This window comes from Chrysemys picta, chromosome 2 (genome assembly GCF_011386835.1).
Source record: "Chrysemys picta bellii isolate R12L10 chromosome 2, ASM1138683v2, whole genome shotgun sequence".
NCBI classification, from domain to species: domain Eukaryota; kingdom Metazoa; phylum Chordata; order Testudines; family Emydidae; genus Chrysemys; species Chrysemys picta.
Window position 1 is genome coordinate 60,385,711 of NC_088792.1, and position 19,290 is coordinate 60,405,000.

Here is a 19,290-nt window from a genome sequence, read left to right on the forward strand (position 1 = left end):
CTGACGCCACCTATCCTCTTCAGCCCGCCACTTGCTCTCTTCAGCCCGCGATTCAGCCCGCCACCTCACCTCTCGTTCATATTGTGCTTTTTTGCACTCTGACATTGACTGCCTCCATGCATTCTGCTGTGCTCTGTCAGCGTGGGAAGACATCTGGAGCTCCGAGAACATATCATCTCGAGTCTGCCATTTTCTTCTTCTAATCTTCACTAGCCTCTGCGAAGGAGAAACATTTGCAGCTGGTGGAGGAGAAGGGAGAAGTGGTTAAAAAAGACACATTTTAGAGAACAATGGGTACACTCACGTTAAATTTTGCTGTTCACATTACACAGCACATGTGCTTTCGTTACAAGGTCGCATTTTTCCTCTTATATTGGGGGCCTGCCGGTTTGGTGTGAGAGATCACTCACGCAGTGCCAGGCAACAGAATTCGGCTTGCAGGCAGCCATAGTAAGCCACAGTCTTTTGGCTTTTTTAACCTTCAAACAGCAGCGCCCTCATTTCCCATACCAAGGACCCGTTGGGTTGGCCATTTAAAATGGGTTTGCAATGTAAAAGGAGGGGCTGCGGTATCCAAGTTAACATGCAGCAGAAACCCAACTACCCCCCCCACACACACACACACTTAATTCTCTGGGATGATCACTTCATCCCTCCCCCCCATCGCGTGGCTAACAGCGGGGAACATTTCTGATCAGCAGAGCAGGAATGGACACCTCTGAATGTCCCCTTAATAAAATCACCCCATTTCAACCAGGTGACCGTGAATGATATCACTCTCCTGAGGATAACAAAGAGAGATAAGGAATGGATGTTGTCTGCATGCCAGCAAACACCGGACCATACACTGCCATGCTTTGTTATGCAATGATTCCAGACTACGTGCTACTGGCCTGGCGTGGTAAAGTGTCCTACCATGGTGGACAGGATAAGGCAGCCCTCCTCAGAAACCTTTTGCAAAGGCTTTGGGAGTACATGAAGGAGAGCTTTCTGGAGATGTCCCTGGAGGATTTCCGCTCCATCCCCATACACGTTAACAGACTTTTCCAGTAGCTGTACTGGCCGCGATTGCCAGGGCAAATTAATCATTAATCATTAAACACGCTTGCTTTTAAACTGTGTGTAATATTTACAAAGGTACACTCACCAGAGGTCCCTTGTGTGCCCTCAGGGTCTGGGAGCACGGCTTGGGTGAGTTCGGGGGTTACTGGTTCCAGGTCCAGGATGATAAACATATCCTGGCTGTTGGGGAAACCGGTTTCTCCGTTTCCTTGCTGTGAGCTATCTTCATTGTCTTAATCATCATCATCTTCCGCGTACCCTGAACCCGCTTCCCTGTTGCGTGATTCTCCATTGATGGAGACAAAGCACATGGTTGGGGTAGTGGTGGCTGCACCCCCTAGAATGGCATGCAGCTCCGCGTAGAAGCGGCATGTTTGCGGACCTGCCCCAGACCTTCTGTTTGCCTCTCTGGCTTTGTGGTAGGCTTGCCTTAGCTCCTTAATTTTCACGCGGCACTGCTGTGCGTCCCTGTTATGGCCTCTGTCCTTCATGGCCCTTTGAGACTTTTTCTAATATTTTGCCATTTCGTTTACTGCTACTGAGTTCAGCTAGCACTGATTCGTCTCCCCATATGGCGAGCAGATCCCGTACCTCCCGTTCGGTCCATGCTGGAGTTCTTTTGCGATCCTGGGACTCCATCATGGTTACCTGTGCTGATGAGCTCTGCGTGGTCACCTGTGCTCTCCACGCTGGGCAAACAGGAAATGAAATTCAAAAGTTCGCAGGGCTTTTCCTGTCTACCTGGTCAGTGCATCTGAGTTGAGAGCGCTGTCCAGAGCGGTCACAATGAGGCACTGTGGGATAGCTCCCGGAGGCCAATAACGTCCAATTCCGTCCACACTACCCCAAATCCGACCCGCAAAGGCCGATTTTAGCACTAATCCCCTCGTCGGAGGTGGAGTAAAGAAACCGGTTTAAAGGACCCTTTAAGTCGAAAAAAAGGGCTTCGTCGTGTGGATGTGTCCAGGCTTAATTCGATTTAACGCTGCTAAAGTCGACCTAAACTCGTAGTGTGGACCAGGCCTAAGTCACCCCTAAAAATGTTTGTAGCTGTAAACCTCTGTTTCTAATCCTTTCTGTGTAATTTTTCTAAACAATAAAGTTGTAAAAATGTCACACTTCTCAGATTTATAGATAGTGTTAAGTCTGTTTGTTTTAAATAAGGAAAACAATATTTGTAATTTATGAACAATAATAAAAAAGTCTCTCTTTAGATTAACTGAAAGATGTTTTGTGTTTGGTTTTCAGAGCCTTTTTCTCAGTTTTATACGGTGTTATAAATGTTGGGCAGTCCACTTCTTTGGCACCAGATTTTGGCAAAGCTAAAGTTTCTTCCCAACGAATCTTTCAGCTTTTGGATCAGAAACCCTTAATTGACAGCTATAGTGAAGAGGGTACAAAACTGGTAAGGCAATTCAGAAAGTCCTTGAAACTAACAAACCTGGTGGTACTGTATTGTCCTTAATTGTATTAATCTTGTTAAATTGCCTTTTGCAATGTCACAGAAGACCGGACCAGACAGGGAGGGTAAAATTTAACAGCAATAACTTAATAATTTTATATTTGCCCAGTGCCATTTAATACCTTTTTGCTTGAGAAATTAATAGAATACTTTTAAGCGCGGTTCTGTTTTGAAAAATGACTGGAAGAATGACATTTCATTCTCCTGTTGTGTCCGTTGGATGTATTCTGAGGCCTTGTCTACACTACTGGGGTAAGTCGACCTAAGTTACGCTACTCCAGCTATGTGAATAATGTCCTGATTTTATAGGGACAGTCCTGATTTTTGGGTCTTTTTCTTATATAGTCTCCTATTATCCCCCACCCTCTGTCTCGATTTTTCACATGTGCTGTCTGGTCACCCTAGAATAATGTAATTGAGTTCGATGTAGCTGAGGTCGACTTACCGCGGTGTCTTCATTGTGCTGCATTGATGGGAGATGCTCTCCCATTGACTTACTCTTCTCGTTCCGGTGGAGTATCAGACTCGATCAGAGAGCACTCTGCTATCGACACCCGCTAAATCAATTGCAGCAGTGTCCATCTCCCTGGTAGTGAAGACAAGCCCAGAGTTATAACTGCTTTCTTTAGTAATATAAGTATGTTTTCGCTGCTTTTTAGGCCTGTAAACTATGCAGCTGTGGGGGAGAGTGAGTGAGAGTCTATTCCTTCTTGTGCATTATCAGCAGACTTGTTTGCTAAGTTCCAGTCGGTTACATCTGTGTAACAGAGAGTCAAGGTGGGCGAGTTAATATCTTTCATTGAACCAAATTCTGTTGGTGAGAGAGACAAGCTGTCAAGCTTACACAGAGCTCTTCTTCAGTTCTGTATAAGCTCAAAAGCTTGTCTCTCACCAACAGAAGTTGGTCCAATAAAAGATATTACTTCACCCACGTTGACTCTCTAATATCCTGGGACTGACACGGCTATAACAACACTGCATACAACATTTGAGTAACCTCATTCAAGTCAAAGGGGTTGCACAAGTATTAATGAGGACGTAACTTTTGTTCCTGGTGATTATACGTGAGATGGAAAGAACCCAGCTTGTCTTTCAAAGTCCAGTGTTGACAGTTAGAAACTCATCTTTGTATTTGTAAACTGAACACATTTCATATTGTCTCTCAGTGCTTTTCATAAATGCTTTTACAAGCAGAACCAGCCTTTCAGAAACTTGAAATTGCTTTAGAATTCTAGCTTTTGGATAGTGGCCTCGATTCAGAAAAGGACTCAGGCACATACTGTAAGCATGTCAGTAATTCATGTGCACAACTTTAAGTCACACATGTGCTTGACTACTTTCCTGAATCAGCTCCACATGCCCAGACTACTAATGCTCTGGGGGAAATATCTTCTTGCAGATAAAGATGTTAATTGAAAGTGAAACCACTCTGGGCCAAATCCTGATGCCAGTGAAGCAGCTGCCTTTGACTTCAATGAAGTTAAGATTTGGCCCAAAGAGTTTAAACCTTGAAAGTCCAGTTCTCTAGGTGCTGTAAGAGCCCATTGTACTCGCAGTGCTGGTATTGTGGTCCTAGAGCTATCCCATCCCCCAGGCATCAGAGGAGGCTTCCACAGTCTCTCCTAACATCTCCTTCACTCACCCTTGTCTTCAAGTCTTCTTCCTTGCTACCTCTTATACGCAGAGCTCCCTTCCTACATAAAAGAGCCAATCAGCTACCCTTTCCTTATTCAAACCTACACTTAAAACATAGTTGTCCTTGAAAACTATGAATAATCCACCAAAGTAAAAATGTTTAACCCAATCTGAGATCTGATGTTCACCTTGTACTATGTTCATCCTGCGTACTATGTGTTTAAATGACAATATTTAGAGAGTGAACTCCCAGGGGCAGGAACTATGTTTTCCACACACAATGATAGTGTCTGGGTTATATGCAATGATGACATAAAAGAGAGGTATTAGGGTTGTTTACTTACCTAAAGTAATGATAGTCCTTGTGAACCAGGCTGAAAAGGAATGATATAAATGAGAGAGAGATGCAGAAAAGAACCACTCAAGAAGGAGGTCCCGTACACAGAAGATACCAATCCAATCGCACTGCATATTTAAGCAATAATAAACTGACTTGTCACGCCTTCATTTAAATGACCATAATAAGTTGTGTTTGATGCTTCAGTACAAGATAGACAGGTCTTCTGTCATAAATTTGTATTTTCTACTGTTTCCAGAGTCAGTTTGATGGCAACATTGAATTCAGGGACATCCATTTTATATACCCTACAAGACCAGAAGCTCAAGTTTTGCAAGGACTCAGCGTGAAGGTTAATAAAGGACAGACGCTAGCCTTGGTGGGGAGCAGTGGTTGTGGGAAAAGCACATCCATTCAGCTGCTGGAGAGATTTTATGACCCTATGGCAGGACAAGTGGTAAGAAAAGATTTGTGAAGCTGTTAGCGCTAAGAGCTTATAGAACTGTTCTTCAAAGTATTTTACAAACATATCATCATCCGCACAACACCCCTTTTGAGGTGGATAAGTGTTGTTACAGGTCTGGGTACTGCAGAGAAGACTTGGGACTTGTTTAAGGTAGAGCCGGGAGTAGAACTTTGGATCTTCTGACTCCCCGTCCTGGCTTTAGATCAGTAGATTGCATCTCTCGGTTGATTTACTTGATATATTGGAGGGGGCATTAGAATATACTTCCCATAATGTAACCCTTGTCTCTAGTCCTGTAGTCATGTTAACATGACACAGTTTGAGGTCTAATTCATCACTTGATGAGACTTTTGATGGAAGTCCTATTAATGATGATGGGAGCTCCAAGAAGAATAGCCTAGAGATGGAGGGTCAAAGGACGTTTGAATAAATGCCCAAAGATGTGGATTCTAATTGGAGGTTATCAACCATCTAGGTCTAAGAAGCTCGTGAACAGACTTTCTCATGAGATCTCTGGTACCTGCCATCATCAGTAAAGATGGAAATTCTGTGGGCACATCTCACTATAGATTGGCAATTCCACATCTATTATGGAAGCTAGCAGAGCAGATGTGCACAAAAAAATACTTCTGAGAGGAAAAGGTTATCTGAGCTTCTTTTGAATTTTCAGAGTTTTGGTTCAGTTCAAGTTTGGATGAAAGATCTGATCTATTATTTCATCAGAAGTGGTTCACTGACCACTTTACTTTTACTGTAACTCTAACACAGCTCAGAGGATTTGTACAGATTGGTGTTTCACATTTACATTGTACGCCTGAGGAGGAGTATTGCATTCTGCAGGGAATGATTTTTCCCTTTTTCTGTTTCTAGTTTGCAGACGGGTTCGATACCAAGTCTTTGCATTTGCAATGGTTAAGGTCCAAATTGGGTATTGTATCACAGGAGCCTATTTTGTTTGACTGCAGCATTGCTGAAAATATCCAGTACGGAGACAACAGTAGGGTTGTCAGCCAGGAGGAAGTTGAAGAGGCAGCTAAAGCAGCAAATATTCACACCTTCATAGAAAATCTCCCAGAGGTAAATGAAAATGTCTTTCCATTCTCAGTGTGGGGTAAATACTGTGACTTATCTAAGCAACTCCCATTAGTGCAAAACAATATGCTTTTTTGTTTTTTTTTTTAAAAGCTTATTTTCTTGTGTATACAATTCTCAAAGAGGAAAATAGGAAGCTGATGTTTAAAAATGTAACTTGCAATATGTATTAACACATACGCAGTCATAATTAGCTAATTCAAATGCAAAATCCGAGCTCCAGTTTTCTTGTTTTCCTCTACTACAGTGATGTTATATAACAACTATAAAAGAGACATTCGATTCTGAACCTTTATTTTCATTTCCTCATAAACTTTGCCAATTCTTTTTTGGCAGAAACTTTCTCTAGTTTTAGTCTTATCTGAAAGGTAAAATGTTTCAAGTACATCTTAACCTTCATGTTTGCCATGGACTTAGTTCTCAGAGTGGAGAAAGACCTTGGAAAAGCCCAAAGAAATCAGGCTTCCTGTAGAGTTGCATGGAATTGAAAAAAACAATATTTCTTTTTCATTACCACATAGTTTTTCAAAATTTACTTAGAAGAAAGTTTTGTATGTGTAAGAAATAAACCGTCACCTCCTGAGTGTGGGTCTCTAGGGCCTTGAAATTATAAAAGTCTCTTGAGATCTATATGTTTAAGTACAGGTGTCTTTGACTAGACACATCAGTGGTTGCACCACTTGGGAGTTAGTCTTTTTCTAATGCTGAAATGAATTTTCATTACAGAGCAGTTATCAATACGTGTAGCTGTAGATATGCATTTTGATTCAAACACTTAATAAGATCTTATAACATTTTATTTTTTATTAAAAACCATTACATTATTCTTTTTTCTTTCACGGTGGAAATGCTTAAGACAGTACATTATCTGCTATTAAAAATATAATTTTCTGTTTCTAACTTCCCTTCACAATGAATATTTACTTATACAGAAGTATAACACCCGAGTGGGTGACAAAGGAGCACAACTTTCTGGAGGTCAGAAACAAAGAATTGCAATTGCTCGTGCTCTAGTTCGTAAGCCAGCAGTTCTGCTTCTGGATGAAGCCACATCTGCTCTTGACACGGAAAGTGAAAAGGTTAGTAATATGCATTCTACCATTTGTAATACACACAAAATTACAGGGTTCGAATGCTTCACTTCAAGCACACAGACGCTCCATCTACAATACAATTTTGAAAGTTCCACAGAACAAGCCTTAGCTCACTCCCTGTCTATGACCTGCTTTTGCAAGGTGTAGAGTGCCTTCAGCTCCTGGTGTCTAAATTGGGAGCTGATGGTAGTCAGCAATACTTGGGGCTGGAGACAAAGTGGGATTTTCAGAACTCCTCAGTTTGGGCCTGCCTCAGTTCCTTCAAAGTCAGTTATGAAGTCATGGGACTTTTAATGGGTTCACAGTTAGGCCGATGATGAGCACTTTGGAAAATCCCATTCATAATTAGCAGCTTTGAGTTTGAGACAGGTGTCCTCAAACAGGAGACTGTGATCTACTAGAGGAGGCCTTGTAAGGCAAGTCACCAGCTCCGTCCTCTTCCCTTCAGCCAGCAGCACTAGCAGCAAAGTGGGTCTCTTTCTGCACTATTTCCTGCTCTGTCTGGGTGAACAGGTGTTGCTACAGAGACCCAGAGGGATCCACTCTGCCAGTAGAACTGCTGGCTGTCAGGACAGAATGGAACAATGAAGAAGTTTAATGTTGTCCTGCCTCTGTCCGCTTCCCAGTCCTTTGATCCACCTGCGTTCAGAGGGTTAGAGGCGACACGCAGGAGCAGCTGGCTTGGAAAAAAGGCTTCAGCAACACCTCCCACCTCTCCGGAGATGTTGTGCAGTGAAGAGAGTGTAATTAAGCTGTCCCCTGCTGCTCAGCTGGCTGAGCTTCCTCACCGCATCCCCCATCTCCAGGAGAGGGGGAGACGCCATAGGGACGAATAAACTGTTCATTTGGGTGGGGACGCAGTAGAAGTGAAAAATGCCGCCGTGCAAACCGCCATCCAGTTGTGAGCCAGATGTCAGGATCCTGAATTTTGGATTTTTATGGATAACAAGAAGTGTCTGGCATTGCTGGTACTATCAATGGATGTGCAAGTTTTAGTTTCTCTAAATTTGGCATGTAGTTGGATACAGACAGGATGCAATGTCAAATATAACACACACATTTGGTAAGCAACTAATATCACAGACAATTCATTACACCTCTGCAAATTGTTGTAAATCTAAGTTGGTCCAAACTAGATCCTTATGGACCTCGTTCTGCTAGCCTGTGTTCATGAGAGTAGTCTCAATGACTTCAGTGGAATTACTCACACAAATAAAGGTTGTAATATCAGGCCCCTGTGTTTGAGGCCTCCTTCATGCATGGGAAGTATTGACTCCTAAACCCCAGTGAGGAACACCCACATGATAATGTGAACTGTAAAGGCAAATGTGTTACCTAGGAAAGGGAAGATTCTCCAAGTAATACATTTTTCACTGCATCTGTCTGCAGATTGTCCAGAAAGCCTTGGACGATGCCAGGAAGGGTCGAACCTGCATTATTATTGCTCACCGCTTGACGACCGTCCAGAACGCTGATGTCATAGCAGTGATTCATAATGGAAAAGTAGTGGAACAAGGGACTCACAGCCAGCTGCTGGCAAAGGAAGGACATTACTATGCACTTGTAAATGCACAAGTTTCTCATTAACATTAATGTTACAAACTAATCTATTTGTATAAATACACACACAACCCACAGCTAAGTAATATTAAAGATGCACCTCATTCCTGAGATGTCTGCAGGTTCAATACACAGGCATGTAGTAAAAAACAGACGAGACATTTATTTTTTCCTTGTGTCACAGCTCTAGTGTTACTTAATCCTATTGGTAAAATCCTTTGGGGCGTGTTGGTTAATTTTAATCTGCTTTTATATTAATGATTACAAGCCTTTCATGGAAATATATACACCTCTACCCCGATATAATGTGACCCGATATAACACAAATTCGAATATAACACGGTAAAGCAGTGCTCTGGGTGGGGGGGCTGCGCACTCCAGCGAATCAAAGTAAGTTCGATATAACACGGTTTCACCTATAATGCGGTGAGATTTTTTGGCTGCCGAGGACAGCGTTATATGGGGGTAGAGGTGTATTGACAAAATAGATCACAAACTGTTTGCTTATAAATTATTGTTAAAACCTGTATTATTGACCTCACAGAACTTACTGGTTCTTTTGAAACCACTAAGGCTATTTCAAAAAGACTTAAAAATAATTATTATTCACCCAATGACCATGATGGCTCTTTTTGGAGCTGATTAATGTTAACCATGTAAATAGCTATTTAACAAAAAACTGTGTGTGAGGGTTTTACCATATGAAGTTAGATTTAAACATTTTTTTTCAGATTTTTAAATGGCATTTTATACATATTGATTGATCTATGTATAGTCACAGTTGTTTACACAACTCTGTTATAATATTTTATTATCAGAGTGTTTTTCCATTAAGATAGTCAATCATCATGCTTAAACAACAGTTGAGGAACCTATGTCATCTACTTATTAGAGAGACAGACAGACAGACTCGGGCAGCCCTGTTTTGGGTTTGCTTCTGGCAAACTCACCTTTTGGTTTGCCAAAGACAAAATCAAAACCACCTTTGGTTTTTGTTTAGTATTTACACCCTACCCGAGCTTGGAATATTTCACACTTTCAGATGCCTCTGCTTACTTGTGACAGACAGAAATTAAAAATAATTTATGTCTTTTGCCCCTTTTGTTTCCCTGCTTCTAGGTCTGAGGGAAACAAAATATTAAAAAAAACACATAAAACTTTGCTCTCAACCTCGCCAAAATACATCTGGTCACTCTTCCCCATTCATTCTCATCCCCACTCAGCTTTTCTTAGCAGCTACCATGAAGGGCTACTCCCACTATGGGCCATTGATCCTCTGTAGACACATTGGGAAGGGCTGGTCAGTTTCTGCTAGCACCACCGTGATGTGTGCAGGAAAGTGACTTTTAACTTCTGGTTATAGAGAAATCAATGGCTGTTCTCACAGTATTTCCCCATTATCCAAACTGGAATCAAAGATGTCCCTTTGTCTGGTTTTGTTTTTACACTGGAACCAGTTGTTAAGTCTGTTTACGGTAAAGGTGAAGCCTATAATAAAGAATGTAGAAAATCATTCAAAGATTACACAGAGAGGATTGCCAAACTTAGTTTATTTTAAGGCCACGTAATGTATGAACTATAGAACATCTGTAGCTAGTTAATGGGATCTCATAGTCACATCAACACAGATAATGTAGAGTAGAGGCCAAAAAGCTTCACTGCTCAATCTGTTTCCAATGTGATAACTTTGAACTTGTTTTAATAGAGCTGGGCAAAACATTTGAGGAGACGTGCACAATTAGACATTAAAGCTTTAGAAAAGGACTTTGCTTCAGTCAACCGACAGTACATATGAGCTGCCACAACTATTAGACATGTGGTCCTATCATTTTGCCATCTTAGAGAAAGGTGTCAGCATTACATATGACGTACAGGAAGATGATTATACCTACATCATTCTTGGCATGTTGTCAACGTTGTTCATCAGTGCATTCTTCTGTAGCAATAGCCAGCCAAATTCAATCAAGTCTGTATTGCTGGAAAAATCGTTTTGAAATAAAAAGCCTGGAGGTGTCAAGTATCAGATCATTCTTTCAAATATTGTGGGATTAGAAGTTGCTGGGGCCAGAACAACCAGCTCTTGCTAGTTAGTGTATTTTAGTCTATGCTTGGAGTGTGCGTTCAACGATGCTGATCTTCTGTGTGGAGAAAGGACACGGCTCTGTGGCTGCACCTCACTTATTAAAAAATGAATCTGGAAAACCTACCACTGTATACATCTGGCTTCTTCACTTGTATTTCGAAGGAGGAAATTTAACAGGAAAATGGCAAATACGATGAAGGTAATATGGGTCGGTTCACTTAGTCTTCCACAATTCTACACCCCACTACTTAAAAGAACCAATATTTATTTATTTTCAGTGTAAATATAATAAAGCACACCAATATCAGTCTCCCATTATGATTACAATCCAGAGCAATAAAACACAACACAACAAAAGCAAATCCCAGACAACATAAAACAGCCAGTGACCAAGGAAACAGAACAAACTCTTCACTTCTTCAGATTTCCAACAGAAACCCCATACAGTCAAATGCCTGTTCAAGTATGTGGAGTGTGCTGCATCAATCTAACCAGATCTCTGTGGTGCAAGCTTTGATAACAAATGATGGCCAAACACTCCCCCACATATGGGGGGTCCCATAATCAGCCATATTCTCTGGTAGCTTCTCCCAATCCACCATAATCACCCCCCACCAGCCTGGTCTCATTTTTACCCCAGTCTTACCCCACCACTGAAGGATACCCACTTGTATTTTCCAGTCCAGATCAGCTGGAGAGACAGGCCCAGACAGCCTGCAAACTGGTCTAGATACTGGCCAGCAGTGAAGAGGTAAATGTGGTATTAAGCCAGCTTTGCAGCTGCCAAATTCTGAAACCGACAGGCAACAACCTGGTACAAGACATAGGAGCCACGCCGGAGGACCTGTAGGCTAAAATGGCATTTTAACCCCACCCGCTTCTGCCTGGCCACAGCTGCTACACTGGGCAGCATCTTTGCCACTCTGCAGCACTAGATAGTATCTTGGCCAGTTTGAAGGCTGTCTGGACCTGCACGGCCAGAGGGTTCCCCTACTTAAGAGGATTCCTCCGCTGCCCAATGTGGCCATGTAGTGAGACGGTGTGGCTCCCCTCCTGCCCAGAAGAGGGAGCCCCCGTGCAGGCACTGGAGTGGGTGGAGCCACCGCCGCCTGTTCCCGCCCCCCGGAAGTCAAGGGGCGGGGCAGGAAGTATAAAGGCCGGCCGCCAGAGCTCACTCAGCTGCCAGCCACCACAGAGAGCAGACGTGCGGCCGGGAGACCTCCGAGACCAGGACCCTAACTGGCCAGAGCTGCCCCGGGCCCACTACGAGGAGGAGCTGCCGGAGCCCGTCCGCTCCCATCGCTGGGAGGAACCCTTGGAACCCCCACCCTGCTAACCCGGAAGGCGAGACCGCACCAGAGCCCCTTCGCCCCTGCTGTTACCCGGAGGAGCCGCCCGAGTGCAGTTGGCCTGATTTCCCGACGGAGCTACCGGACCTGCCACCAAGCCCTGGCCGAGAGGAGCCCATGCAGCTGGACTGGCCCGAGCCCGGTGCGACGAACGAGGTAGGCCCTGAGGGGGAAACTGGAAGTAGCCCGGGGATAGCCGACCCCAGTCAGGCTGCAGACGAATGTGAGCCAATGTCAGTGTGTTGCGGTCTGGATACCCCACTGACCAGCAGCGGCAGTAACCGCTGCTAGGGCCCTGGGCTGGAACGCAGTGGAGTGGGTGGGCCTGCGTTCCCCCCTGCCACCCGCCGCTCACGGGTGGCAGTCTTCCCCCTCACCCAACGCTCGGCTGTAGGAGCCTAGGCGTGCCTTAACTGTTTGCTCGCTCAGCCCCTGCACCAGAGGGCCTGAACTATAACTGTGTGTGCCCCACCCTGATCCAGGGCCTGGGCTCCTTACCTGTTTGCTTGCTCAGCCCCTGCATCAAAGGGCCTGAACTATCACTGTGTGTGCCCTGCCCTGATCCAGGGCCTGGGCTCCTTACCTGTTTGCTTGCTCAGCCCCTGCACCAAAGGGCCTGAACTATAACTGTGTGTGCCCCGCCCTGATCCAGGGCCTGGGCTCTTTGACTGTTTGCTTGCTCAGCCCCTGTAACCAAGGGCCTGAGCTATCACTGTGTGTGCCCCGCCCTGATTCAGGGCCTGGGCTCCCTAACTGGGTGCTTGCTCAGCCCCTGCACCAGAGGGCCTGAGCCCTGAATTAACTGCTGTCTGCTCAGCCCCTGCACCAGAGGGCCTGAGCCCTGAATTAACTGTTGTCGGCTCAGCCCCTGCACCAGAGGGCCTGAGCCCCGAACTCCCGGTTGTCTGCTCAGCCCCTGCCTGAGGGCCTGAGCCCTGAGCTAGCTGTCGGCTTTGCTCCGCCCCCGCACCAGAGGGCCGGAGCTTCTGGACTAACGGACTGCTTGTTCCCACAGTAGTGAGTCGGTGTGGCTCCCCTCCTGCCCGGAAGGGTCGAGCCCCGGCAAGGACCTATTACAGGCCAGTTTGCACCAGTGTGGCCATGAGCCTGGCCCACAATGCTGGTTGTCACGAGCATTCTGGAAAAAGCATCAGCCCACATCTACTCACTGACTCTAATGGCGTCTCAAACCCATTGAAGAAGGGGGAGGGGGCATAAAACATGTATGTCACAATCTATGTTACGTTAGTGCTAGGGTGACCAAACAGCAAACGTGAAAAATCAGGACGGGGGTGAGAGGTAATAGAAAAAGACCCAAAAATCGGGACTGTCCCTATAAAATAGGGACATCTGGGCACCCTAGTTAGTGCTTATCTAAGCATGCTAGGTTATTGCTAATGTATGAAGTCCTGAGAGAGAAAAAGTGCACCAAGATTTTGGAGAGCAGCCACAACATAATTAACCATTCAACTCACCTGTAAATTCAGCATAAATTGCTGTCAAATTTGATGAACTCTTTGGGGTCAGGAATCAAATTTACACTGATATATGCTAATTCAAACTGCAGCCATTGTGAGGAGCATAGTATAAATACTTAGACAAACTGACAGTAGGAGATGCCAATTCTGCTGGTGTTAAGGAGTGAAATGTCCTTGTATTCTTATTTGCAATAGTGTAGGACAATCCCAAAGGGTGCTGAAGTTCCCCATTCCCCTGATATCCATACTTTTGGTTTACCCGTCACCAGGTTGTCAGCCAAACAATTTCCAGAGTGGTAGCTGAGTTTAACATTTAGCATAGTTTCCTTCCCAAATGTTTCATCTCCTCTACAATCTATAAAACTCCCATTCACCAATCTCAAAGCTGCAGAGGATTGTATAACTCCATAAAGAAGCTACTTCATGATGGCCTTATGGGGATAAGGAAGAATTTCATTGGAATCACCATTTGCAACCCTCAGATCCTTAGCAACTTTCTCCCTTTTAAAAACAGATTTGCTATAATTTAGGGAAATGAAAAAATAATAAGAGTTTATTCAATTCAGCTGAAATGCTAAATCAGTGTGTCTTTATTTTCCAGGGATGAGCGTTATGAGTCTAATTTAAATTCTGAGCGAGTTGTAATCGACATATATTGTACCAATGACTTTACTTATGTGTTTATAATTGTGAATATGTCTGGCTAATGGAGAGCTTTTTGGTCTTATGTCATACCAGTAGTTATGAAAATTCCTGTCACTCAAGAGCTGGCCTGTTTAAATGTTAATGGGATATGACTTTTCCCAATTAGGGGAACCATGAAAATACTCTGCAGAATCGTTAAGGTCTATTCACCTGACGTTGCTGGAGGGTGAAGTGAAAGTGCTCTCAAAGACCTTGTACGCTGTGTTGTTGTAACCCTGCTGGGGTCCCAGGATATTAGGATATGTCTACACAGCAACTAGACACCCTCAGCTGGCCCACGTCAGCCGACTCAGGATCATAGGGCTCAGGCTGCGGAGATGTTTCATTGCTGTGTAGACTTCTGGGCTTGGGCTGGAGCTCGGGCTCTAGGACCCTGTGAGATGGGCAGGTCCCAGACCTCAGGCTTCAGCACAGTCCACACAGCAATGAAACAGCCCCGAAGCCCATGTCCTGCAAGCCTGAGTTGGCTGGCGTGGGCCAGCCGAGGGTGTCTAGTTGCTGTGGAGACATAGCGTTAGAGATGCAAGGAGGACGAGAAAATCTCTTATTGGACCAGCTTCTCTTGGTGAGAGAGAGACATGCTTTCAAGCTTTGACAGGGCTCTTCTTCAGGAGGAAGAAGATCTCTGTGTAACCTCGAAAGCTTGTCCCTTTCACCACCAAAAAATGGTCCAATAAAAGTGATTATCTCACTCATCTTATCTCTCTCAAAGACCTTGTCTACACTAGGAAAATAGCTACCCTTGTGACAGAAAAATGCCTGTTCTTGATCTACATTAGAACTTACACCATGGATAATAGATGCAATGGAGCTGAAAAACAGCTACAAAATACCCTAGTGTATTTACACTCAATACTTTAGTAAATGTGTTAGAATAACAGGGCTGCTGCACCAGTGCTAAGCTGCTACTGTAGCCTGGGATTGGGAACTTTTTTTACCACCTGTTCAGAGAAGGTTTTCATGGCACTGTGATAAAAATGTCCAAACGCATCTACACTAGCGCTTACAACGCTGATGCAACCACTAATGCCGCTGCATTGTTAGTGCCAGTTACTATCATACAAATACTAAGTTTTCTGGTCCTAAAGGAGAAAGGGGTTCAAATGACACATACAGAGATCTGTCAGTGTCTTGCTTCATTCTCCTATACCTAGAGAAAAAGGGACACAATGACAGAGCAGAAACTTTTCAAAAGGAAGAGTCTCCGTTTGAAGACAGGCTTTGCTTACACTAGAGAAATTTGTCAGGCTGCTTACCCTGTAGCCTTGCACACCTGTAACATACTTCATGTCCACCCATATAAGTCCTCCCACGGGGCACAGGTACTACAGTTACCATTTCAATTAGACTTATTTCAAGCAAAGTTAATTGTTGCATGATTACCACTGTGCCAGGCCCTGCCACTTAAATGCCATTGTATGTGGAACTCCATAGGAGCATCAGGCAAGGCACCTGGGAGGCAGGAGCCACAGCCTCTTCCTTTCTCCTTGACCCCCTTTTTTCCCTCTTAAATCTTCCTTTTCATTTATATTCCACCAGTTGTGTGCGTGTGGCTGGGCTGGTGCCCCAGTGCTGGGGAGTGGCAAAATCTAGCCAGAAGGGTTTTGAGTCTTCGAGATACAGCGAGAGGTTCAGCTCAGCTTGCTCACACTGTCCCTTTGCATGCAGTACAGAGGAGGGAAATGAGGAGCAGGAGCAGAACACTTTCTCGTTGCCTTCCTGTCACGGGTCCCTCCCACCCCAGGTGCAGCCTGTCACCAGTGGATCTGCAGCTTCTGACACATAGTCTAGTACTGATCCTGCAAGATCTAACAGTTCTTCAACCTATGTTAATCTCCCTATTCCCCTAGACTCACTTGTTAATGGCATTTTTACAATTTCCTGTAGAGACCACATGAAGGTCAAGGGGAGCTTTATGACAAAGGCTGACACACTCTCATGCTTCTAAAAGCTGGAACCGAATTAACACATTGGTCACTTCTGCTGTCACTGAATGGAGAAACTCCCAGCCGCGCGATCCAAAGAGAACAAGGCTTCTTACTAATATGCAGCCTCTGACATCTCTCTTCCTAGTCATTGGGTGACCAACAATTCCCATCAGAGATTTTTCTCTTTTTTCATCTTTCCCCATAAAGCTTTTCCCAAAGGTCATTATTCGCTGCACGTGGAAATGCCGGGTAGAACTTTGTCAATAGCTTTTAGCTGCAGGACTTGGTTCACCTAGATGCTTTATCATTAATAATAATAATAATAATTAATAATAGTTTGTGTTGCGCAAGTGTCTAAAGGCTCCAGTCAGGATTGAAACTGCATTGTGCTAGGTACTGTACAAACACGTAGGAAGACCGTTCCTATCCCAAACAGCCAAGATGTGGAAAGTGGGTTGACAGACACGAGGAGGGAAGCGGGCATAGAGAATACATGGTTAGACCACTAGTGCCCTACGCAACTTCCAAATCATCTCAAGTAGTTTTGTTCCCCTGTTGAACATGTGAAAATCACCAGTACCTGACTGTCATTCAACTAAGTCATCAATGGTTGCATAATTTTTTTTAAAGATTTGCAGCAGAAGTGAATTTTGAGAAAATATTTGGAAACTCTTCCACTTGTGTATGTTCATTTTATTATGTTTCTCATGTGTCTGTCTTTTTAGATTGATTATTCTTTGGGCCAAAACTCTGTTTTTGGAAAGACACTAGCATATTTTGGATTCAACCATAATCTAAATAATAATAATAATAATTAATTAGGCCTATCAATTAATTGCAGTTAACTCATATGATTAACTCAAAAAATAATTGTAATTAATCACACTTATAACGATAGAATACCAATTGAAATGTATTAAATATTTGTGAACCCTTTTCTACATTTTCAATATTGGTTTCAATTACAACAGACTACAAAGTGCACAGTGCTCACTTTATATTATTATTTTTGATTACAAATATATGCACTCTAAAAATGATAAAAGAAATAGTATTTTTCAATTCACCTCATACAAGTACTGAAGTGCAATCTCTTTATCATGAAAGTGTAACTTAGAAATGCAGATTTTTTTTTTTGGTTACATAACTGCACTCAAAAGCAAAACAGTGTAAAACTTCAGAGCCTACAAATCCACTCAGTCCTACTTCTTATTCTGCCAATTGCTAAGACAAACAAGTTTGTTTATATTGACGGGAGATACTACTGCCTGCTTCTTATTTACAATGTCACCTGAAAGTGACAACAGGCATTCACGTGGCACTTTTGGAGCTGTTGTTGCAAGATATTTACATGCCAGATATGCTAAACATTCGTATGCCCCTTCATGCTTCGGCCACCATTCCAGAGGACATGCTTCCATGCTGATGATGCTTGTTAAAATAATAATGCATCAATTAAATTTGTGACTGACTCCTTGGGGGGAGAATTGTATGCCTCCTGCTCTGTTTTATTGGCATTCTGCATATATTTTATATTATAGCAGTTTCAGATGATGACCCAGCACATGTTCGTTTTAAGAACACTTTCACAGCAGATTTGACAAAACGCAAAGAAGGTACCGATGTGAGACTTCTAAAAATAGCTACAGCACTCGACCCAAGGCTTAAGAATCTGAAGTGCCCTCCAAAATTTGAGAGGGACGAGATATGGAGCATGGTTTTAGAAGTCTTAAAAGAGCAACTTTCTGATGCGGAAACTATAGAACCCAAAAAAGAAAATGAACCTTCTGCTTTTGGCATATGACTGAGATGATGAAAATGAACATGCATCAGTCCACACTGCTTTGGATTGTTATTGAGCAGAACCCGTCATCAACATGGACGCATGTCCTCTGAGTGGTGGTTGAAGCATGAAGGGATATGAGTCTTTAGCGCATCTGGCATGTAAATATCTTGCAACAACAGCTACAACAGTGCCATTCGAATGCCTGTTCTCACTTTCAGGTGACATTGTGAACAAGAAGCAGGCAGCATTATTATCTCCTGCAAATTGTAACCAGCCTTGTTTGTCTGAGTGATTGGCTGACCAAGAAGTAGGACTGAGTGGACTTGTAGGCTCCAACGCTTTACATTGATTTATTTTCAAATGCAGGTTTTTTTGTACATAATTCTACATTTGTAAGTTCAACTTTCATGATAAAGAGATTGCACAACAGTACTTGTATGAGGTGAATTGAAAAATACATTTTTTTGTTTTTTACAGTGCAAATATTTGTTATAAAAGATAAATATAAAGTGAGCACTGTACACTTTTGTATTCTGTGTTGTAATTGAAATTAATATATTTGAAAAGGTAGTAAACATCCAAAAATATTTAAAATAAATGTTATTCTATTGTTTAACAGCACAATTAACCACGATAAATTTTTTATCACATGATTAATTGTGATTATTTTTTTAACTCGCTTGACAGGCCTAATAATAGTTAATTAATAATAATAACTAATAATAACCAGGAGTGTGTTTGACCTGCCATCAAGGCTAAGGTCCTATACACTGTGTCTCTTCAGATGGTGAAGTTTTCAGAACTATCCAATTTAGTCATCTTAGTATTTATATTTATCTTTTCAAATGAGGAGTTCATTTTTCTAGTCAATGTCAACAATACCAAATGATTTCTCTAGAAATGGGGGAAACAGGCGACAGTCCGAACTTTAAATTTATGCAGAACTATCATTGGCTTCAAAAGGCTGAGATAACATTTCAACAAAGTATGGAACTCCCTTTGTGACCAGAAGAAGTCCACCATACCCAGCTGTTCTCCACTAAGAAATTCCAAGGAGGACCAGTGTATGTGTGTGTTGTGGAGAGGGTTGTGAGCAGACTGTACCCTGTTAAGAGATGTAGAACTGGGTGAACTTCCCTTGCTTTCAGAGGAGCTCAGGAGGGAATTCTCCCATCCTAAGGCAGAATGCATCATGGTGATTGCTCTGGTTTGATGCAGCTATGTACTGCCCATAACTGTGGACTATGGCTAAC

General features: G+C 43.2%; 2 protein-coding genes across 4 annotated transcripts in view; both read left to right on the forward strand.

Annotated features, from left to right (window-relative positions):
- The window catches only part of LOC103307427 (ATP-dependent translocase ABCB1-like), a 69,596-nt gene extending 58,803 nt beyond the window's left edge, over positions 1-10,793 (forward strand). For 2 of the 3 annotated variants that reach the window (XM_065583269.1, XM_065583270.1), the window contains exons 25-29: positions 2,311-2,467; positions 4,756-4,953; positions 5,833-6,039; positions 6,987-7,133; positions 8,538-10,793. In XM_065583269.1, the coding sequence (XP_065439341.1) occupies positions 2,311-2,467; positions 4,756-4,953; positions 5,833-6,039; positions 6,987-7,133; positions 8,538-8,735 (907 nt within the window). In that variant the 3' untranslated portion in view covers positions 8,736-10,793. Of the gene's footprint in view, positions 1-2,310; positions 2,468-4,755; positions 4,954-5,832; positions 6,040-6,986; positions 7,134-8,537 lie in introns of those variants that run through there. The other variant, XM_065583271.1, reaches the window with a different exon arrangement.
- LOC101931388 (ATP-dependent translocase ABCB1-like) overlaps positions 1-19,290 on the forward strand; it is a 432,036-nt gene that overhangs the window by 58,751 nt on the left and 353,995 nt on the right. The gene's annotated exons all lie outside the window — the stretch shown is intronic.